Here is a 23,819-nt window from a genome sequence, read left to right as displayed (position 1 = left end):
ACAGATAGGAAAGATTCTAGAGGGTTATAGTGAATATACTAACCGTGTGAACAGACAAATTTCTGGAGGCATTTCAGTAAATGCGCTCTTGAATACCTAAAACTGTTTTAAATTACTGGCCCTTTTACATTAAGGAGACCTGGAGCCTTAACTTAAAACAGATTACAATGGAAGGACTGATGCATCAACTGGTAAAGTGTCCTTTGGATGCTTTTATCCCTCAAATTTCTCCAAAAGCAATGTACAGTCAGTTTTTTTCTCAGCTCACAGCAGTGCAAGATCAGCCCTAAATTAGAAGATTACGGTTTATCCTTCAGAGGAGATACTTTTTCAGATAAATGGCATTTGGTCCTGTGAGAATAGGTGTGATGTTGCCAGTTGTGCCATTTGAATTACATCAGGCCTCAAGCTGAATGGAGCCCAAATTAAGATCATGAATATAAAGATTTCTTTCATCGTGTTTGTTTAGCTGTGCAGTCATGTCACCATCAACTGTCTGCATGCTGTCTGCGAGCACAGAACAAATTATGAACTTGAATCTCTCTCTCTATTCACCTCCACTCTAAGTCTCTACCAAAAAAAAGAGTTAAAAAAGCCCTGAATAAAAATGACAGTGATTTATCTTGTGAAAACACTGGTCCTCTGGTTGGAATTGCAGAAATGTAGGTATATTATATCTTCAGTGCAGTCCTGGGTTTGCTCTAAGTTTTTACTGTAATGTCCAATAGTAGAAAAAGAGCTGTAAGTTTCAATGCAAACACACATTATTCCAAAGAGTTCTAAGAGACAAGGAAAAGATGATAAGAAGGTGGAATTATTCCCCTAACTTTAAAGAGTTCAGACAGATAAAAGGCTTAAGCCATTATCCACTAGTATGAACAGCAATATGGTGCCAGTGCCTATCATTTAACAATGCTTTTTAGAAAAACAAAACTTCTTGATGAGAACATCTATTTTTTAAGAACATCCAGTCGACAACATCTATAACTGATGTGGTAGTAATGACCCCACTGAGTGCCTGACAGCGGTTTCTAAGCACACCAACCAGCACTCCAGCAAATTATCAATTTGGGGTCACAGGACACTGTTTAGCTACACGTTCTCTCCAGCTTTAAAGGGTTTTGTGGATCCTGCTCTTTCAAACTTAAGAACCAGTTTATTTTTTGCAGTTTGGGTGGGTTCTGTGTTTCGGTAGCATGTGAAAGGGCTCTAGAGTAGTTAGCATAAACAAAGGGTTTCAGAACACTACACTAAACAAAAATACGGCATCTCAAAGCAATGGATCTGCTTCATTCATATACAGTTACCTTTTTTTTTCTCCCCCCCCCCAACTCTGACAAAGATGCTGCTGTCCAAGGAAGTTACCAAAAGCATAAAACACAAGACAGTAAAAGTACATTGGTAAGCCAACAGTTTCCAGCTTCCCCTGATAGAGTCCACTTCCTTTTAGTGCTGCAGCTCAATGGCTGAAGACTTTCAACTGCCTCCCCTGAGTGGTGTTTTCATCTCTTCCCACCCAGCCCACTTGTAACAACAAAGACAATTAACTTCACTGCCTCCCTGAACAGTACAGCTTCTCTGACCTCCAAGAAGATCGAGAACTTGGAAAGGGAAATGGCTGTTGCCTCTCATAGGTGGAAACAAACAGAATGAACAGTCCAGGCAAGACGTGGTGCTCCTCCACGCAGTCCTCGTGGACCACGGCTCCCTCCTTGTACAGTGCTCTTCTCCAAGGAACCGGCCGCCTTGGCAGGGAGCATCACCGAGGGACTCAGTAAACCGACTCGTAAATCAGCTTATGATGGAAATGCAAAATTTGAGGCTTGTACAGGCAACCCTCCATACCCCTATGACACACAATGCTCACTAGAACAACTGCTGCATGCTTCAGGCTATTGCCTAGCATCTGACTGCCAGCCCGCATCCATCACAGCAGCTTTCCAGTGCCACCTTTCCAAACTCACAGTCATTACCAGCAGCAGACACCTGAAAGAACTTGGCACCTATGGGAAGAAAGTAAATGCAGGAGGTTCGAGTACCTTCCCTTCGTTCTTATTCTCAAAAGTGACTTATATACACAGCAGCTTATGAAGCATTTTAGATCCCAAGAACTCGTGTTAGATTTCGAGAAACTGCTGAAAATTCAATTCTATGCTTCGCTGAAAATTCATTTCTATGTTTCACTGCAAATTAAGGGTCTCAGAAGTCTGCACACTCTACATAGTCTTAAAAAAATGGGGCTTGGGCTCCCAAATAACTTGGATGACCATCGTTCATTCCCCTAAACGTTAAGCTGCAGAAACCACTCCCAAAACCAAGTCTGGGAAACAAATTTGCAGTTGTTCAGGGTAGCTCAATACTTAGCCTGTTGAGTCACCATAATGACCACAGAACGGATGGATTATATGATTTTAATAGGTCAGACACTGCTGTTTTTTCCTTTACAATCACACATCCCAAAACAACTGAGAAGTAGTTGAGATAAGCCAGACACGTGTGCCCACACTCTGTTTATTTTGAAAAGCCATCACCTCTTCTCCAGATGAATGCTGTTACATTTGCACCTGACCATACACTGCTTCTCTTCAGTCAAGGACAGGGATTGACACATGCATGCAAACAGCCTGCCAGAATAACAGACGTATTTCTCTAAACACAGCTTTGCTGCTTCTCTGTTCACAAGCAGTTTTTGTTGCCAAGCAAAGGAGTTAATCCTGCCCATAACTGTGTCTGTCTTTTGCAAATACAATTGAAACTAAAGAATCATAGAATCATAGAATCATTTAGGTTGGAAAAGGCCTTCAAGATCATCGAGTCCAACCATTAACCAGGCCCACTAAACCAGGTCCTGAAGTACCCTGTCCACTCGCTTTTTGAATATCTCCAGGGATGGTGACTCAACCACTTCCCTGGGCAGCTTGTCCAATGTCTGACAACCCTCTCAGTAAAGAAATTTTTCCTAATATCCAACCTAAACCTCCCTTGCCTCAACTTGAGGCCATTTCCTCTTGTCCTATCTCCAGCCACCTGACAGAAGAGACCAGCACCTACCTCACTACAACCCCCCTTCAGGTAGTTGTAGAGAGCAATAAGGTCTCCCCTCAGCCTCCTTTTCTCCAGGCTAAACAGCCCCAGTTCCCTCAGCTGCTCTTCATAAGACTTGTGCTCCAGGCCCCTCACCAACATGGTTGCCCTTCTCTGGACACGCTCCAGCAACTCAATGTCTTTCCTGTAGTGAGGGGCCCAAAACTGAACACAGTACTCGAGGTGCGGCCTCACCAGTGCTGAGTACAGGGGAACAATCACCTCCCTGCTCCTACTGGCCACACTATTTCTGATACAGGCCAGGATGCTGTTGGCCTTCTTGGCCACCTGGGCACGCTGCTGGCTCATATTCAGCCGGCTGTCAACCAGCACCCCCAGGTCTTTCTCTGCTGGGCAGCTTTCCAGCCACTCTTCCCCAAGCCTGTAGCACTGCATGGGGTTGCCGTGACCAAAGTGCAGGACCCGGCACTTGGCCTTGTTGAACTTCATATGATTGGCCTGGGCCCATCGATCCAGCCTGTCCAGATCCTTCTGTAGAGCCTCCCTACCCTCAAGCAGATCGACCCTGCCTCCCAACTTGGAGTCATCTGCAAACTTGCTGAGGGTGCACTCAATCCCCTCATCCAAATCATCAATAAAGATATTAAACAGAACAGGGCCCAACACCGAGCCCTGGCGAACACCACTTGTGACCCGCCACCACCTGGATTTAACTCCATTCACCACAACCCTCTGGGCTCATCCATCCAGCCAGTTTTTCACCCAGTGAAGAGTACACTTATCCAGGCCATGAGACGCCAGCTTCTCAAGGAGTATGCCATGTGAGAGTGTCAAAGGCCTTGCTGAAGTCGAGGTAGACAACACCCACAGCCTTTCCCTCATTCACTGGGCGGGTCACCTTGTGTCCTGGTTTCAGCTGGGAAAAAGTTAACTGTCTTCCTAGTAGCTGGTACAGTGCTATGTTTTGAGTTCAGTATACGAAGAATGCTGATAACACACTGATGTTTTCAGTTGTTGCTCAGTAGTGTTTAGACTATAGTCAAGGATTTTTCAGTTTCTCATGCCCAGACAGGGCACCTGACCCAAACTGGCCAACAGTGTATTCCATACCATGTGACGTCCCATCTAGTTTAGGAACTGGGAAGTGGGGGGCAGGGATTCGCCGCTCGGGGACTGGCTGGGTGTCGGTCGGCGGGTGGTGAGCAATTGCCCTGCGCATCATTTGTACATTTCAATCCTTTTATTACTACTGTTGTCATTTTATTAGTGTTATCATTTATCATTATTAGTTTCTTCTTTTCTGTTCTATTAAATCATTCTTATCTCAACCCAGGAGTTTTACTTCTTTTCCTGATTTTCTCCCCCATCCCACTGGATGGGGGGGAGTGAGTGAGCGGCTGCATGGTGCTTAGTTGCTGGCTGGGGTTAAACCACGACACCTGGTCATAGAAGGAGATCGGGCTGGTCAAGCAGAACCTGCCTTTCGTAAACCCATGCTGACTGAGCCTGATCCCCTTCTTATCCTGGACTTGCCATGTGAGTGCTCTCAAGACAAATCGTTCCATAATCTTCCCCGGTACCAAGGTCAGGCTGACAGGCCTGTAGTTCCCCGGATCCTCCCTAAAGAAATTACCAACATGCAGTTCTGTTTTTAAATAAACACTGATATGTTATCTCCAGGTTGGTTTTCTGCTTTGCAGTTATGGTTGTTAAGAAAATACCCCTAGCAGTCTCAGATACATAGGCATCCCGATGTGCTGCACACTGTACAAGGGCCCATGAAGGTTATGGTTAAAATACACTCATAGAAGAGAAAAATGAATTTTCTTTCCTCCTACTGACTTTCCTGACCACATGGAAATTTTTTTCTCCCCACCATCACATTCCTCTTAGGACAAACTGAACACACTGCCTCATCACTGTGTGAAAAATAGTACAGAAGAGAAGGGTGAAACTATAAATATGGCATGTGATAAGTAACACCCCAGCCCTCAAACACCACATGCATGATTTCTGCTCTGCTCCACACTTCGTGATTTTCTTCCTTCGTAACTGAGCACTAATGCCTGCTGAGTGGCTTCAGCAGTGCCAGGCAGTATACTTATTCTGTTTCTCCAAGAAAATGAAAGGTGATGCAGGACACATGGAGTTCCGGCCACAATGCAGTCAGTAGGATTTTTGGTTTAGACCTTTGTAGTGCCAGGATTTCTCACCAGTTTGCAGTGATGTCATATTCAAATCTGAACTGGTAGATGTTACCTTAAAATAAAACACTTTTGCCCCAACAGCAAAACCGTGCTGATGACTGTTACTTGTTTTGTGAAGTGTCCTGAGATGGTGGTCAGCAGAGGGTTGAACAGGAGCGAGGAAGGATTAATATACAGACAGCACAAAAGGATGTAACTCCAAGTAGTAGGCAATAAAGGATTAAAAAATGTCCTGTGTTTAACAGGTAATGTGACACAGCTCTGCCTCAAGAGCTCTAGGGAACCGTTTCAAGCGCTCTCCTTTCACATCATATAATAACCCTACTGGCATGACCTCTTCCAAATGGGAAATGGCACAATCTACTCAATAAAAACCTCTGATTTGTTTTCTTTTCTCTGCGCCTGGTATTCAGCCGAGTGCTACATGAAACCAAGAGAAGACTGTCCCTGCCCTCCTTGTCTATCCCCAAAATTTTGATCCTGAAGGGGAAAGAAGCAGCGGGGCAAGGCACACTGCAGAAAACCTAAGATGCAAAGTGTAGCTAAGGCTAGGGCTGTAAAAGAAGCGAAAAAGAAAGTTTAGTAATGAATCCAACTGGAAGGGGTTCTCCTCTAAACAGCTCAGCCCAGGATCACTATTGGTAGTTTTTACACTCTAAGCTGGAGTGCAGGCAGTCAACAGTATGACCCAGAGAAACACCCACCCAACGAGCTGGCTGAAACAACCATCAAGGACTGCTTTAACGAACCGGCTCCACGTGGTTGTGCAGCGAGCGAGGTGTGTGCTCAGGTGGCAGATGACAACACTGCAGCGGGCCGATGGGGAGCGGGCAGCCTTTACCAACACAGTCGCTGCATCTCGGGTGCTTTCGCAATGACTGGCGAGCAAAGAAGCAGCGATGGGATATTTACCTTACGGTTACTTTTCAGGAGTTTACTTAAAACACTGGGTTGATGTAGGTATGAAAATGCCACATAGCAAATTACATGAATTTGAAACATATCTCTACAATAAAAACTGAAATTTTCAGGTTTTCCTGTGGTTATGAGCCTGAAAGCCATTCCACACAGGCAGGTCTTTGTGTCCCTGATTAACCTCAGTCAAGTAACTTAAACAGGGCTGGGTCTCATTAAGGTCCACAGTCGCAAGCTTCAGAAAACGCTGTGTACAAAAATTTGGTTGTTGGCCAACCCTGATTGCTGCATGTAAGTTACATCTGATAGGAGCAAAATGTGTCCGTTCATGAGAATTTAAACTAAAATTTCCCTAGAGACCAGGACAGCACTATTTTTCTTGCTTTTGTAGTCAGTCACTGCCTTGGCCTAATTACCCTTTTCTTGCCAACGTCAAAGCGGAGTGGAGGAGAGGTTATTTTTCAAAAGGCGGGATAAATCCCCTCGCCTCTAACTTCTGAAGGCTTCAGTTTATGACTCACTGTGTCCACAGTGAAATGAAGTTGTGATCACAACTCTAGACCCGATCCAACACACACTGAAATCAATGGGAGTCTTTCCGTTGACTTCAATGGCAGCTGGGTCACGCCCTTAGCAGACACTAGCTGCGCACAAAACAAAACCACCCTCCAGTTTTGGATGGCAGAAAATGTGGTCAGCCTGGAAACAGTAGGGATCCCTGAGGTCAGGGACTGTCTGCAACAAAAAAACTAATACAGGAAAAACCAACAGAGAGATGCTTCAAGTGCACCTGTCTGCACTCTGACTCTTTCTAGCACTATCAGCCCAGACAAAACTGCATCCAGAGCAAATATTTATCAAAAAAAACGTAAAAAGAGCAGATCTTGGCAAAAGCCAAAATCTGGCCCAAAGCAGAAAATGTAGAATAATTATTCAATCTTAAAATAAAGTTTTCAAATAAAATAAACATAAGCTTGAAGAAATGAGCTCAGTACAACTTAGAAGCTAGAAAACACTTGCATCAGACTTTGTAGGGCAGTTTTACCCTTGTCAAACATGAAGGTCAACCTAGGACTTATAAAAGAAGGGGCGTATGAGCAGAGCCAGTGTCAGACTCTATATTGTATGTTAGCAGACCACCAGCAAACAGCTGTCTGTTGCCTTCAACATTCTTCATAGGGTTCCTATATGAAAACAGTAATACAGAAAAAAGCTCACGATGAGGGAAAGCTAAGCTTGAAAATGAAACACACAGAACAGTTTTAAGAGTGTTGGGGGACTGTCAGAGAAAGGACCAAGGAACAGCATACACTTCGGAAAGATGAAAACAATGACTATGTGATGTTGGTAAGAAATTGATCACTGTCAGGAAAAAAAGCTGGGAGCAAAAAGGAATATTGATCTTTCAATAGCAGAGACCATTTAGTTTGGATGATACAGTATTTGTAGGCTGGGCTTCACCTTGGCTGATACATCCCCAGGGCTGATGCACTATTATTTGAACAATTTTCAGGTGGGAGAGGCAGACGTACAGGCAGACTGGCTACCCTCACACTGGCAGGTATGTCCTGACAGGGTGTCTGAGAGTTACTGATGCTCAGTACAAGAAATGTCTCACTCACTCAGGCCTCTCCAGGCTGATTGTTTCTTCCACCCAGCCTGTCAGGGCCTGAGCTTGGCAGGTTGAGGAGATAAAAGTAGGCCCTCCTTCAGTCAGCTTTTTTCTACACTTATTTTTCAGCAAATCAGGAAATGCACAATGACACAGTGATTTTGTTGGGTTAGTTACGGGCTTAACAGATACCTACTGTATAAATTAAAAACAGGGAGGTCCTCCAGGGCTGGGCGGCCTGTGCAATGGGAATGAGTACACTGTCCCACAGGTGACAGATGCATCCTGACCCCCTGCACTGACTTAGCATTTGCAGGAACGGAGAAAGACCAGAGAACTTGTAAAACGTGGCTCAAACTTGTTAGCAAATTACTGGGCTAGAATCACCACCCCCCCAACCCCCCCACCCCTTTGTAGCATTATTCCGGCATTTCAGTGTAAACTCTTCATTATACCGGTTATACTGCACATTTTGGGCTGTGTTTTTGGACTCGATTCCTGTGCCATTTAAAAATGGGAGAAAAGAATTATCTCCCAGGGCGAAAAGCTGACACTCTGGACCATAAATGAGAGAGAGAGATACGGGGGGGGTGAGGGATGGCCGAGGAAGACACCCCCCCGCCCGCTGCCCGCCCCCGCCCCCCGGGAGCCGCCTCCGGTCTCCGCGCCGACCATCACCGCCCGGCCCGGCCCGGCCCGGCCCAGCCGCGGGGTGCCACGGCAAGCACCTACTTCTTGCAGGGGATGAGGGCCTTCCTCTCCTCCAGGATGCGGAGGCGTTGGTTGGGGCCATCGTAGGAGACGGCGGCCCGCCTGTTGCGGCCCGTGCCGTGGTCGTAGGACACGGTGCGTCCTTCCCACTGCCGCGGTGCCTGGCACGGCTCCGGCCCCGCCGCCGCCGCCCCGCCGCTCCGCACCGGGAGGCCGCCCAGCAGCAGCAGCAGCAGCAGCAGCAGCCCCGGCTCCGGTCCCGGCCCCAGCAGCCGCAGCTCGCCCGCTCCCCGCGCCATGCTCCGCTCCGCGCCCTGCTCCGCTCCGCGCACGGCCGCCCCGCACGGCGCGCAGGCGGGCGGGCAGGCCTGCGCCGGGGGGGGGAGGGGGGGGCGGTCCGTCTCCAAACCCGCATTACCACAGCCGGGAGAGGCGGTTTCTGCCCGAGCTGCTGTCTAGAAGCGGGATGGGAGAGCAGGAGGTAGTGGGGCGACGGGCGCTGGGGACCCTCGCCCGCCAGTGCCCCCCCCCCCCGCCTTGTACCGGGCGGTTTGATTCCCCTGGCCGTGCCCACGGGTCCTCGAGGGGGGGCGATGCCAGAGGGGCGGCTGCAAGGCCCGAGCTTTGGGGTACCTCTGGGCTCTCTGTGTGGGCTTTGGGAGGGAGGGGATACACGGCCAGGAGGGACCTGCTGCGTGAAACTGCTTTAATGTTGCTCTCGAGGGAGGAATTGCAGCAGGTCCCCACGGACAGACAGTGTCACCCAGCACATGCATCCCTCCATCTCCCGCTGCCCTCTCAGCTTTCTCAGCTGTAGTTTCCTGCCCGCTCTGGATGAGCTTCCCTCGCACACAAAGGGTGGGGGAAGCCCGTGCCCCACAGGTAACTCCGGCTCTGCAGCACCCATCTCTGTCGGGGCTGCAAGGGGAAACCACCGGTGGTACCGCGGTACCCGGCCAGGGCAGGCCCGGGAGCTGCTAACCCGGAGCCCCGCTGGGGCTTTCCTAGGCCGTTGCAATAACCTGGCATGGAGTTAATCCCGTTTTCTCAGCGGGTGCCTCGAAGGCTGGGGTCCGGCATTTGCCCACAGTGGAGAAAGGGCCCATCGGCCTTTTCCGTGCAGAGGGGCTGCGCGCGCGCGGGGTGGGGGGGGAAGCCCCTTGCTCCCGCGGGGGCATGCCACTCCACTGCATCAGGGGCGTGTGGCCGTGGACCACTAACGAAAGAAAAATAAAAAGCAGCTTGGGAAAAGCCTGAAATCCCTTCTTCCACCCATTTGCAGATGCGACTGGGGGGGGAGAGGGACGAACGACAGAGACTGGGGGAGCGCAGCGGGGGGGGGGGGGTGACTGCCCGCAGAGCAGCCCCGCACCGGCCCGGCGCTGCCCCGCTCCCGGCGCCCGCTCCCGCCTCGGGTCGACCCCCGTCGTTTCCCCCTTCCCGACCAAACCGGGCAAAGAACAACTTCCCCCACCCCGGTCCGCCTCACGCGTTTCCCCGTCCGTGCCGAGCTCCCAAGCCAGCAAAAAGTTTCTGCTCCGTGTCCCTTGGGAAAACGCAGCGTAAAGTTGAGCCCCGCAGGAGGCGGAGGGGGGGCGGTGGGATGGGGGGTGCTCCGGCGGCGGCTCCCGCGCCGCCTCCCGCCTCCTCCTCCTCCCCTCTCCCCGCGTGGGAGCGCGCAGCCCCGCGGCAGATGCGTGTGGTTTGGGTTTGCTTTTCTCACACCACCACTACCCCCCCCCGCTCCTTCCACCTGAAGGAATTTATGACACAGATGAAAACTGAAACGGGGCTGGAGCCACGGAGGAGAGACGCAGTGATGTCGCCGGGGGATTAAAACGGGGTGGAGGTGATGTCACCGTGCCTGCACAGCAAAACACACACACGCGCGCGCACCCACACGCACCCCCCCCACACACAGAGACACACACACACCCCCCGGAGGAGCGGTGCTGCCAAGGGAGCGCGATCGGCCCCACGTCACTCGTGCCACCGGTATAAATGCGGTCCCGCGATGTCCATGGCTGTCGGCGCGGCGGCTCCCGCGACTCGACTGCAGCCGGGCGGCGGCCAAGGAGGAGGAGGAGGAGGAAGAGGAGGAGGAGGAGGAGGAGGAGGAGGAGGAGGAGGAGGAGGAGGATGCTGCGCGCCTTGGTGGCGGTGTCCCTGTGGCTGCGGGTGAGCCCGCGGGCGCAGGGCGCGCCGTGCGAGGCGGTGCGCATCCCCATGTGCCGCCCCATGCCCTGGAACATCACCCGCATGCCCAACCACCTCCACCACAGCACCCAGGAAAACGCCGTCCTCGCCATCGAGCAGTACGAGGAGCTGGTGGGTACCGGCTGCAGCCCGGTCCTCCCTTTCTTCCTCTGCGCCATGTATGCCCCTATCTGCACCCTGGAGTTCCTCTACGACCCCATCAAGCCCTGCCGCTCCGTCTGCCAGCGAGCCCGCGACGGCTGCGAGCCCATCATGCGCCGTTACAACCACAGCTGGCCCGAGAGCCTCGCCTGCGACGACCTCCCCGTCTACGACCGCGGCGTCTGCATCTCCCCGGAGGCCATCGTCACCGACGTGCCCGAGGGTGAGGGCCCCGGGAGGAAGCGGGGGGGCGGGGGAGGGCCGTCAGACCCTCTACCCCCTGCCGGGCGTCCCGGGCAGGGGGGAAAGGCTTCGGGACCCCTGCCCCGGGAGCCTCTCCCCGACAGCTTTCCTTCCCCCGCCGCCCCTCTTGTTTGCAGATGTGAAGTGGACGGACTTCACGCAGGGCGTGCTGCTGCCGGAGAGACCCCCGGAGCCCGACTGCAGGAGCCGCGGCCAGGGTGAGCCTCGGCCCCCCCCCCATCCCCGGAGCCAGGCCCCCTCTGACACCTCTCAACCATTTCCCCTTCTCTTCCTTTGAAGAGCGATGCAGGTGCAAAAAGACAAAGCCTACGCTGTCAACCTACCTGGCCAAGAACTACAGCTACAGTAAGTGCGTGGGCTGGGGGGGAGGGAGTGTGCAAAAATACTTTGCTTTGCCCATCCCACCCCTCTCAGTGCCCCCCCCCCCCGCAAGTTTGGCAGCTCCAGCTGGGTGCTGCACCCACACCAGGCCCCGTCCAGCAAGTGCAGCGTGAGGACACTGCTCCAGCGCAGCCTTTCCAAGTGGGTTTTTGCCCGAGGACACCCAGCTGTCCTCTTCCCAAACCTGCCACTCACGCACACCTTGCGCAGGCGGTAGCAGTCATTGCGTAGGTGATGGTGTGTTTCTTATAAAAGCAGTGAAATGTCGGTAATGTGCACTGGCATCAACAGGTCGCTCTGCAGAAAGGGTGCTTGCTACTGCAAAGGTCCCTCTAGTAAGTGCAGAGATGTAAGCATGACCATGTGCTGCTTGGCCAGCTCTGGTTTTCATGTAGCAGGTGGAATAAACAAAGGTTTATCACCTAAACAAAACTTGTAAATGTGAACGAAGCTGAAGCAAGGTAAAAAGTTATTACTAGAAATTCCTATATTCTTTTACTTACTAGCCAGAGTTTCATGTGGTGCGGAATTGTCAGAGATTAACTGAATTCAGTGACAATTTGCACCAGCTGGCTGAGGAGTTGGCTGATAGTTTTATGGTATGTTGCATGGCTTATTGGCAATATAAGTAAGCATTCACCCCTCTTCTCCCCTGGCTCCCCCCGCTCTGGTTTTCTGATGCTGGGAGCCAGGAAGAAGTCTAATTAACATTAGAAAAATACCAGATTAAATATCTGTAATGTCAATAGAAATCCCCTATTAACCATGAATTTAGCATGCAGTCTTCTGGTCTTTTGAAATTTATGGGCTTTTTCTCAGATAAAAGTTGTTTCTTCAAGGAATGTATTGAGTTCTTATGTAATAGGGTTATTATATCCAGTCAATTCCTCTCTGTCTGATATCAAATGAAAGCAAGTTTGTAGTTATTTGCTTCTTTGTTAGTATAGGGAAAAAAATCCAGACCCCAGTTAGGTGGGAATAATCAAGCTGAACATCTAACTTCGGTAATTGTACACTTTTTCTGTTATGGCATTTTGGTGCATTTATATCATATATTTCTTCTATATAATTCCTTAATCTATCTCAGGAGAATATAGTGATATGTCCAGGTGGGACAATGAACTTCCACACTTGTCTGAAATGTATGAAAAAGCGGTGATATAAAATGACTATTCATTTTGAATGACTATGAAACGAAATACAGGTGTTAGTCATATAAATTCTGATTCCAGTGACTTCAGTGGGAGTGTTGCTTGAATAAAAACTGTAGGTTGGGATCCAAAATTTAATTCAATTGACTTTGTGAAATGAAGATTTTGTTTTTGAGACGTAGATTTTTATTCAGCCTCCTCTGAAACAAATGGACATGCTCATATGGAAAATGAATTCAGAGACAAGGCAAGGCAGAACAAGTCGCAAATAAAATCCACTTTTTTCTGAAATCCTTTAAAAATAATATATACAGCCGAATTGCTTTTCTAGCTGGCCAGAACTTGGTTTCAATTAGACTTGAAAATGCATTGTGAGTCTCCAAAACTGAAATCCCTCATGTGTTTTGTGGCTGTTACACATGTCCTGATAAAGTTAGCACATAAAACCCAGACAGCATTAAAATTGCTGGTCTCCTGTTTTCTACGAGTGAAGTTTATTCCAAGCTTTTGTAGGTCCATTTGAAGGCTTTTGACCTTGTGGCTGCCAGGGGCAGCGTCAATGCAGGCTGGTCACCCTGTGGTACATACACTTCTGACGCTTCTTCCACTCAAGAATTTTGTGATAACAGGACCGTTCCTATTTTGACATTTCCTAGAGACAAAGTCCTTTGTGTAAAAAAACATGCTTCATTTCTCTGATTTGGTACTTCTCACAAGGAAGAAGGGGTGAAATGCTGCGGGGGTAGGTACTGCCAGGGTTCACAGGTACAGAGTTAGGTAGGGAGCTCATCCTTAGAGCAATCTACACAGTTTCACCTTCTTGCATCCGTGCAGACATGCAGTATTCCTCAATAAAAGGTAAAGATATGAATGTTTGTGTATTCAGAGTCAGAAGAACCCATTTTGGAGTCTGTTTTGTATGAGGATCTTACTAATGATGACTAATCCAAAGGCAAAAGATGAAAAATGTATAGACCGAGCAAATCACAATCCTAAGCCTCTTAGTTTTTGAGTACTTGTTTCAAACCTTCCCTTCTTATATTTAAGAAAAGACTTTAGTTCCTGGATGCAACCTACAGGGAAATGATTTTATTATTGAGAAGACTGAATTCATGTTAGCTGTCTGTGAGGTAAATTATTCATTACTTAAATGGAAAAGGGCCGAGGTGGCTATAGAGCGGGTCCGATTTATGCGAGGGTTGTTCAAGTCTGAGTCAAAGAAGCTGTTAGTATGTGCGATTCCAGGCGAGATTGCTTGGCCTGATCTGGCAAAGATTTAAGCACATGTTTAATTTCACAGCTGTCAACAGTCTGACTGAAAACCAAATCAGGATCGGGCCTCTATTATTCTAAGCCACTGTACGTGCCCTCACATGAAGCAGTAATTCTGGTTTCACAGCCGAAACAACAGCTTTCAATTTAATATATTTTCTTTAATTTTGAGATGTGTTTAAATTTCTAAGACCGTTTGTTGTTCTCACACCTCTCTTTTTCTAATCGCAGTCATTCACGCTAAAGTAAAAAGCATAGAAAGAGGGAACTGCAACGAGATAACGACTGTGGTTGAAGTCAAAGACATACTTAAGTCTTCGACATCAATTCCTCTGTCTCAAGTGCCTCTTCTTACAAATTCCTCCTGCCAGTGTCCACCTCTCCAACCGAAGCAGGATGTTCTCATCATGTGCTATGAATGGCGCTCAAGGTAAGCCTGGGCGATGCGGTGCAGAAAAGTGTTATAGCTAGCTGTGATAGACGGGAAGGAGCTCTCTTTCTGGTCACGAGCATGTTTTGTGAGTTATAGTTAATATTACACTGCTGATAGTTTTTCTTAAGATAACTCACATGTACACCTACATGTTTCAATTACCTTCGCAATTAACTTTTTCCACTTAATCAGCCTCAGCTCTGCATCACGATGCAGTGTTTACAAAACCTGGCTCACACGTGGAGCATAAACTCTGGTGGCATTGGGTGCTGGCAGCGTATTGCTTAATGCATCATGCAGCAGTTCAGGCATCTCCGGCCTTTTTGGGAGTGTTTTTCCAGGACCACTTTCCATCAGCATGAGCTGCTTCACATGCTACAAGCTCGATGGTGGCTGTAGGTGGTGGTCCATAGTGGCAGGACCACATGGAAGACACAGTTCTGCCTAACCGACCCCTCTGGCGAGGGGATAAGAGATGATACACATCTGTCTGCAGAGCTGCTGGAGACAGAGCCAGGCTTTCTCTGCTGGCCTATCCATACTTCGGACGGGTGCCATTGGTGAGATGTTTCTGATCCCACAGCTGTACTGGGACCAGCCAAAGCTGCAGCCATTGGAGCTCCGGCTCCCGCATGGCAGATGAAAAGTAAATACTCTCAGAGCAGCTTGCCAGTCCTGCTGTATGATTAAAAGGCAAAACAAAACTAACTTTACCAGACCTTTCATCTGGCAGTCAGCCTAGCCCCAGGCGTGGAAGGAAATCCAGCATGCTGGTCTGGAGGGGAGGGAGTGATGAATCACAGCTCCCTTTTCTCTCTGTGTCCCTGAGGCAGAAGGGGACATCTCGTCCCCGTTAGCACCCCAAATGTACCAGCAGCAACAGATGGCAACAGGACGGGTTGTGGCATGGTGGGTACATGTGCCTGTGTGCCGTGGGTCAGAGGTAAGGCAGGTTCGTAAAATGTGCAGGCTGGTTTTGCACACAGTGATGTGACTGTTAATTGATCATGCGCACTTGTTGAGGACCATAGAACACCTACGTGTGGAACTTGATGGGCCATATCTATATTTTCAATGAGTTTTATGTTGATATATGTTTTATAGGTGTTTCTATATCTGATACCTTATTACCTTACCCTTTTTTTGTGAGCCAGCAGGCACAGTGTTTTATTATTACATGGCACCTTGCTCCTCCAGGTCTGGAAATATTTCACAAAGATTAATTTAGAGCCCTCTACTTTGTGTTAGCCATTTTAGGGACACATGCTCTGAGTCACACAGAAGGACCACGGCCAAGATTGCAATTGAGGAGCTCTGACCTGCAGAGCTTTGTTGGACAGGACCCTCAGGAGGCTGTCAGGGAGGGGAGATTTCAAAAGTGAAAGATTGCAATCTGCTTCTCCATTACTATGGAAAAACACACCATTCACTAAATATTTTGTGATGGGTTCTAAAGGCCACTGAGGTTTTTAATTTCATATAGTGTACTAAAATGGATTTGAAAAAGAAACATAAACTATTATATGTGTTTCCTGTTGAACTCAGTGGCATGCAAACAGAAGGTTTTGAGTTACAGCAGCTTTTAAAAATGCCAGAAGCAAAACGGGTGGAAGCTGTATCTCCACTGAAGTCAATGGCAAAACACCCATTGCCCATCAGCAGGGTTAGGGTCTCGCGCCATTATTTGCCCCAAACAGAAGCTGCATCAGATGCACACTGTGTTGTGGTTTCATTCATCATGATGTGGCCTTAGCTTCAATCCTATATGTTAATTACCTAATCTCTCCTGGGAAAGAAAATGAGGTGTGTGTCATGTTGGTCTTGATTCTCCAGGGCTTGCACTCATTGTAGTCCTTTTATGTTTGGGCAAAGTGGATGCACAGTGGCTAATGGCTACGAGGGGCAGCATTTTGTACTCTTTTTGAACTGGTATGAGCAGCAACACTGTTCATGGAAACTGCAGGCCAGGCCCTGCTATGGTGTGTAAATCTCACTCGCCAGCAAAGTGCTGTATGAAATTGTGTGCATACATAATGATGTTTTGATGTCTCCAGCCAACACTGATGTCTAAGTAAAACCTTCCAGAATTAGGGAAACGATATTAGGGCATATTAAGGCCCAGTATCTTAAAAAAAAAAAAAAAAAAAAATTTCCAAATTCACTTTAAAGCACTCATTAAGTAGTTACATGTAGGAAATCCATAATACTGTCCTCATGTATTTATAGGTAGAAATGGAGAAGATTGTAAGTGATCAGGTAAGGTGTTACCATTCGTCAGCTAAGCTGTATTAACTGGTGCATGTGAAACAGCTTTTTTAAAATTCAGAAGTAAATTACATTTCTTTCAACTACTCTTCTGCACACAAACACACAGAGAAATATATAGTGGGCATAAGTAAAAATACATGTACATATACCTTTGAACAGTTTCATGGGATGTTACCCAACCCATCACTTTTTGTTAACAGTGATCAAGACAGGACAATTTCCCCCTGCAGAATAGCTGCAGGTGAGGACAAAGGGCTCAAATGTTTTCTCAACACTGGCTATAAGCTGCAGATTTGGCTGTAAAATCTGATTTCTTTTGAAAACTGTATTCTGTTTTTACAGAGTTCAGAATAGGATTTCAGAAATATCAGTATAAGCCTATAGAAATCCATTAGAAAGCATTTAGGCATGGAGAAAAATATTTTTCTGCCTATCATCCCATACTGAGAAACTGTCAGTACCAGTACCTGCTGGTGCATTTCAACCTCGGTCTGTGTTAAATCATCTGGAATGGCATCTTGGGAATCTAAACCAGAAATATCTATATTTATTTCTTAATTTTCAGGTTGATGCTTCTTGATGGATGTCTAGTTGAAAAATGGAAGGATCAACTAAACAAAAGATTTAAGGTAAATACAACCAAAGAAAAAAATGCTGATATTCTTGATAAAAAGTTAAACAACACCTTCGCTCTACTTCAGCATTGAATAACTTGCTTGACTTTCAGATATCCATATCACCTCTGGGTATTATTATTTTCACTTCAATATTTTCATACCTCATAATTACATAGAAGTGTAAGTGAAAATTTGAAAATTTTAGTCTTGCATTTTAAGGCCCCTAAAGGTTTATTTCCATTTTATTTCTGTTTTATCTGCAAACTGTCCCTCAATATTATGGTTGGATGATCTTTGTGTGAACTCTGGCTTATTACAGTAATGCCTCTAGGAATTTCCTTCCTATCACTGCTAAGGCAAGTAACTGTCAGATAGGTGATATGCAGAGGAGTATATAGTCCACCTTTTAGGTAAGAAAGGAAGCTAAAATCCACTGTGCTGGATAAACGGGCTTTGCTGCATTAAAGATTGCAGGTGGGAGGCGCAGACTTCTCGCTGGCTACTTCCCACTAAAGACCCACTGAAAGTGTTGGCCCTCACTGGTTTCAGGGAACATTGGAAGGAAAAGTCTATGGTATGGAGACGTGGGAGGCAGGAGCAGCAGATGCCCCTACTTTTGGGGGCTTCAGGGTAGCACTTGCTATCACTTCCTGCTTGAAAACTCTTCTTTATAGTGGAAAGAAAGGGTGGATCAAGACAGTGTCTGAGTCTTCCTCAGACTTTTAGAGATGGAAGAAAATTATCTCTGGAACTCAGAAAGGGTTGAGCTGATTGGCAATTGATAGAGAAGAGGAAAAAAGATGTATGTATCTATCCGCAGAAGCTTTTAGATTACAGACCAACTCCTTGTGGAAATTGTATTTGATGCTCTTATCATTCCCTTTTCTCCTCACTTACTTACGTAAAACCTATGTGTGAAAAAGAAACCATGCTTTAAATCTTTAAAAAATAAATATATTGCAATTGCAGATGATACCATGAGGGATTTAGGAGAATACTGACGTATGACTTGGACTCTTGAAATCCCTTAGCTGTCAACTTAATAGGCTGTTACGGGCACACAGTGTGTTTTAGTGGCCTCCTCACACTGTTTTGTCATTTCTAATTGTGTCTTGAAACCTGTTTGAACATTCATTTCCAGACTGTCAAATAGATGCATGACTGCCAAACAAAATAATTCTCAAAGCATGTGTCATTCCCTCTGATATTAATAGTTTCATAAATTAAATCCTCATTTAAACATGTTTGACTGGGACATGCATAAATGCCTTTTTTGTTTTATAAAGATACATATAATGACCCTGACGACACAAAGATAGCTGTATGGAGTTAGGTATCACAGTGGCTTCATTTTAATGCCCATCATTCATCCCTGAAGACTTGCATCCAACTTTTATCTTGAGTTACCACTTAAACTGAATGTTTTGAGCTGTCTGTGAACTACAGAAGACAGCTGTTAACATAACCACAACACGGCTGGCCTCTCCTCTAGCCAGGGCAAGTGTCTGAGTTGCAGCAGGGTCAGTGCAGAGATATGAAATAGGAAAGCTGGACAGCACTTCTCTTGCTCTGACCACTGGGCAAAGCCCCTGCCTTTGGGAGTTTCAGAAGAGAGGTTCATTAATAGAGGGCAGAGGTGAGACTCTTTCCAGGTTCTACTATCTACCATGCTTTCCTTAAAATAGGTACTTCTGTTCCTAGAAGTGAAAGACTGCAGTCTCTGCCACAGTGTTGTGGATCTCTCCATATTTTGGACCACCTAACCACTTAACCTCTTTCCTAACCACTGCACTTTTGGGTTTGGAAATCAGACAGCTATTCTCTTTCATGGGCTCATTGATCTCATTGCTTTTCAAAATTTCTCAGGGATGCTGCTGAATAAAGCTGCAGGTGCATTATTCACAACCATCCCATTGCAACACTGAACACTGTGATTTCAGTGGTCATCTCTGTTGTCTGTCATAACATAAGCTCTTTCATGCCCAGTGCTCTCCACCCCAGGGAATAGCAGAAGCAGAAAGTAAATACCACCTTCCCTTGTAGCTGTGTGTTTAAATATATGAAAGGACAGTCTGCTTTCTGCAGACTTTTCTGAGGAAAAGTTAAGTAGCACGTTCAGTTAAGACAGCAAAGAAGGGCTTTGCAAAGGAGTTCCAGTGCGCAGACCCTGTCTTTTTGATGGCATGGTGCCAGCTCCCCTGGCTTTCTGAAAAGGCATGAGATGCACACTCACATGCAGCATGCACACAAGGTGTGCAGTTGTCATTGTCATCTGCTGATATCGTGGAAATTCTCCCACCCAAGATCATGTGGCAGGTTCCCCCTGCAGACAGCTGTAACACACTGACATCGATGGCCCCGCAGAATAGAGCACAAACCCATTAAAAGCAGCATTAGTATCACTGGTTCAGCATAGCTTTGATTAAGACATAATTGTTTATGATTATGTCCTTCCCCAACTCAGCCTCTTTGTCTTCCTCATTTCCACAGAGGTGGGAACAGAGACTGCAAGAACAAAAGCTGCGAACGGCCCGCAGTAAGAACCAGAACGCAGGACGCAGTGGTAGGAGCGGAGCCCCAAAACCATCAACAAAGAACACCAACCCACTGGTCAGTGGCCCCAAAAAGGCCATTAAAATAAGAAATGGCCAGAAAGAAATCAACCCTAAAAAAGTATAAGTATGAAATTTCCAGAAGGAAAGACTTTCCCCACACGATGAAGGTCACAATCTGGCTTGGTTGGCATGTTTTATTAATCCAGAACTCATTGACTTAAAAACTCATGGCAGTTTCTACATAGACGTTTTTGCTGCACCTGACTTTTAAAAGGTTTGCTTTTCCTTTCAAGCCACTGCAAGCCACAGAGCATAGGTTTGCACTAATATGTGGTAGGCGTATTCAAGCTGACTGAGCTTTATCTTAGGGCTCTGATTTGCAATTCTAGATAGATCTAGCCTTGGCTGCCAGAGGTTTTAACTCCTTGTGCCCGTTGCCTGCTCTGCTTCCCTGCCAGAGGTTGGCGAGCTGCATCGGGCATCTCTTCTCTCCTCAAAAAGTGCAGTGCTGTAGTAGTCAGTGAGTTATTCTGTGAGTTAGTCTGTGAATTAGTCTGGTGAGCTGAGAGCCATAGCAGCTGAGGGAGAAGCAGAAGAATGGTAACCTCTGGCAGACGTCTCAGGCAGCAACTAGTGCAGCTGCTGGAGCTGAATCTATCTGCTCTTTGGAATCACAGCCCTTGTTCAGAGCCTTCAAAAGCATAGTTTACCAATAAGCATCTGGGTATGCATTATGTGATTATTTTTCTCTGTGTGCTAAAAATATGCTTACAGTGTTAGTATTTGATCTTGTGGGTTCATGTAGCAAAATGCATTGAAAGCAGACATTTCATTTTTTTATTGTACTTCAGGCTGGCTTCTGTTGTTATAATTTCAAATATATTTAAGCATCTAATTGAAAAATCAGTATTTTTTAAAAGGACAGATTTAAGTGAAGATCTGTAGAATTCATAAAAGTAACACTTATGTTTGCTGTAATATAGCTTTGTTATGAAAACTGGAATAGAAGCATTATTCTAAACATAACTGACAGCTACTGTACAGTATTAAGATAGGGCTTCATGTGGCTCAGTGTTCATTTGGATAATTTTTTTATCATTTGACACCATATTTCTAAATCTTTCTCTGATACCAAATAAATAAATAAATAAATAAATAAATAAGGCTTGTCCCTATTCATGAACTTCTCAAAACGACTGGCTATCTGCAGTTTTGCTGATCCAACAGTAACATTTACCCTGCAAAGGGTCACAGACAAAGCAGATGTTTTTATTTATGTACTAAGTTTTACTGACTTAACATTTGCCATATGAGGTATTAAAATAGCAAAGGTGATATAAATCTAATCAACATAACTCCAATATGGCATTTACGCTATTCCTCCCAAGCTGTACTTGGATGAGGCAGTACGGATAGCTTATAGGCAGTATAGATAACAGTCTGATTTCTGTTAACACATAAGAAGATCACCTACATTAACATTGTAAGAGCTCATGATAGACATCTGAAAGAGCTTCAAGAATTCCTGCAGCAAAACTAAGGACTAGACTTGGCAATTCTGGTATCTATAAAAGAAAATGAGCATTTCTAAAACAGAGAGGGTCTATGTCAGGAAAAAAAAAAGAGTTCTGTGGAGGTTAATACAAGGAGTTGCAATTGGTCATGTCAGTGTATTGATCTTTGTCATTACAAGAATTCCCATTAAATCTGTGTGTGTGAAATTGAAGGCAGACTATGCTGGAGTGATACTGGTAGCAGCAGTAATATACTGGGTAATATGCTAACACAAGCTGAAGACATAGATGCCAAGTTAGAATGCTTGTAACAAAGGGACAGAGGTGTTACAGAAAAATGGAATAATAGTGTATAGGGTAGTTCGGGGGAAAAACCCCCACCCTACATGATCATTGGTTGAGCTTTGAGGAGTTAGTTAAAATATGCAAACGTCAGCATTTGAATGTAGCCCTTTCTGCTAAATCTGGGCAGATGCAGAAATTTATCTTCATGGAACACCTGCAGAATTACATCCAAAATTTAATCCAGGTGCCAGGAATGCTGAACATATATTTAATCTATTGACTTTAGGGGGAATGTCTGACAAGTCTAAAAAACCAGACCACAGACAGGTGCCTAAATACAGACTATAGGTGAAACCTTAATCCTGTACAATGAAACGGAAAACCTGACATCGAAATCAAAGGAGACAGAATTTCACTGTGGGTGACTAAGTTAGGTGAGTTTGAAAATGCTGACTTAATCTGTGTCATCAGATCTGAAACATCAGTATGATTGGAAAGCTTCTAAAATAGCTTTATCTACTGTGTAGCAGGAGTTGTTAAGTTTGATTACCTATTGATCCCAATTTAAAGTACCTTAATAAATATCTATGAGGATAGCTATTAAAAATTAGCAACAGTCCTCTTAATGTGAGGTTGAAATTACAAATACCAAAGTTCTGATACTTCACTTTAACCAATTTTATTGTGAACATGGTCAAGTGTGGTGTTTGTTGAATGAAACTTTTGGAACAGCTAGCTAAACTTCACAGCAACATCATATAATATTTTACAACTGTTAAAATCAAACTTTTTTCATTTTTTGATATCAGAGAAAAAAATGTAAAAATTATTTCCTCCAGAGAATAGTCACCATTCCTCCTGTAAGTTACTGTCACTAGACTGACCATTCCAGTACTTTGGAATAAACTTCAATGCACTGAGCCCGGTGTTTCCAAACCCCTTGACATTTTTTATGTATACTTTATGCTGACTAACTCTCATTCTGATATGGTAAAAATACAGAAGGAAAGGCAATACCACAAAAAGCAGGGGATATCATAATTTAAAGAACAGATGTGCAGACAGGGGGGATGGATTAGTAAGGTAGTGTGTTTTCCCAAATGCATTTTTTTCTACTTTTTAAGAAGCCATGGGCCAACTCAATTCAAGACTAATGTAAGTCACTCCATTATGAAAATCCCTTACAATTATTAACTCACTGCAACATCAAATGCCAGCTGAATCCAGACCCAGAACATCCCCACTCTCCAGCCCGCTGCCCTTCCCTTGTGAAGGTGTGAAACAGATGTTGGAGGAGCGAGGGCTGTTTGAGCAGGCAAGTGCACCCTCCTGCATCCCCACGTGGCCCACTCACCACTTCAACTCCCCAGCACGCATCAGAAAGTCAGACTCACCTCTCCTCATGCGCATCCATGGCCAGGGGTAGTCATTGCTGTGTTACCCAGCACCAGAGTCATGAAACCTTGATTTAGTAGAGCGGGCTAATAGTTTGCTGATGGACCAAAGTAATTACTGTACCTATTTACAGCTGAAAAGTTAACAGGCCAAAACTTGGAAGTGTCAAATGTTTTTTCTCAGTGTTACAACTGCCTTCTTACTGAGGGGCTTGGCATTTTTTTTAATATAAAATAAAAATTGCCTGGAACATGGAACATATGCTTCTAGTGCATTTCTTACTACCTCCCACACACATGTGCCCGGTTTAGTAAGCGGTGCCATTGAATATTTTGAGTGAATGTTCTAACCTCAGTTCCAAAAGAATGAAACCTGAAAAAATATTTACTCTAACTGTGAATAATTGGCACAGTTTTAGAAGGTCACTGTAAATGCAAATCAGAACTCTTTTATGAACCACATTTAAAAAAAACCCTATAAACCTCCCTTCAACAAGACCTGAATGACCCGGTCACTTTAATTCAATTCAGTGTTGCAACTTCGTTACTTTTGTCCAGCCATTGCATATAACTGAGAAATACTTCCTGTACAAATAAAAAGAAGATTTTCCAGTCCAAAATACTCAAACAGCTCTTAAATTATTTTATCCAGCATTGTAACCTAGATTCCAAATGAATGAAACCTGAAAAAATATTTACTCCAATTATGCACAACCGAGACACACTTTTTGGTTGCACTTAGTAGCTGAATGTAAATGCACATCTGAAAACGTTTCCTTCACCAGATTTTTCTGGTAAACCACATCAACTCCAATAAATTTTGTAAATAAATATAAA

At 45.7% G+C, this 23,819-nt stretch overlaps 2 protein-coding genes across 2 annotated transcripts in view; one reads left to right on the top strand and one right to left on the bottom strand.

Moving 5' to 3' along the window:
* Window positions 1-8,866, bottom strand: part of EPDR1 (ependymin related 1) — a 38,250-nt gene extending 29,384 nt beyond the window's left edge. Inside the window, exon 1 of the mRNA XM_069809640.1 lies at window positions 8,512-8,866. Within this exon, the coding sequence (XP_069665741.1) occupies window positions 8,512-8,789 (278 nt within the window). The 5' untranslated portion in view covers window positions 8,790-8,866. The remainder of the gene's footprint in view (window positions 1-8,511) is intronic.
* Window positions 8,867-10,256: 1,390 nt separating this feature from the next.
* SFRP4 (secreted frizzled related protein 4) lies at window positions 10,257-23,240 on the top strand. Its single transcript, XM_069809567.1, has 6 exons — window positions 10,257-11,071; window positions 11,229-11,309; window positions 11,392-11,457; window positions 14,148-14,346; window positions 17,183-17,246; window positions 19,725-23,240. The coding sequence occupies exons 1-6, from the start codon at window positions 10,492-10,494 to the stop codon at window positions 19,911-19,913; spliced, it is 1,179 nt and encodes a 392-aa protein (XP_069665668.1). The 5' UTR covers window positions 10,257-10,491; the 3' UTR covers window positions 19,914-23,240.
* The last annotated feature ends 579 nt before the right edge of the window (window positions 23,241-23,819 follow it).

The sequence above is a fragment of the Haliaeetus albicilla genome, chromosome 2, assembly GCF_947461875.1.
Source record: "Haliaeetus albicilla chromosome 2, bHalAlb1.1, whole genome shotgun sequence".
Taxonomy (NCBI): Eukaryota; Metazoa; Chordata; class Aves; order Accipitriformes; family Accipitridae; genus Haliaeetus; species Haliaeetus albicilla.
The sequence above is the reverse complement of the archived record's forward strand: the minus strand, read 5'-3'. Positions and strand labels throughout refer to the sequence as shown.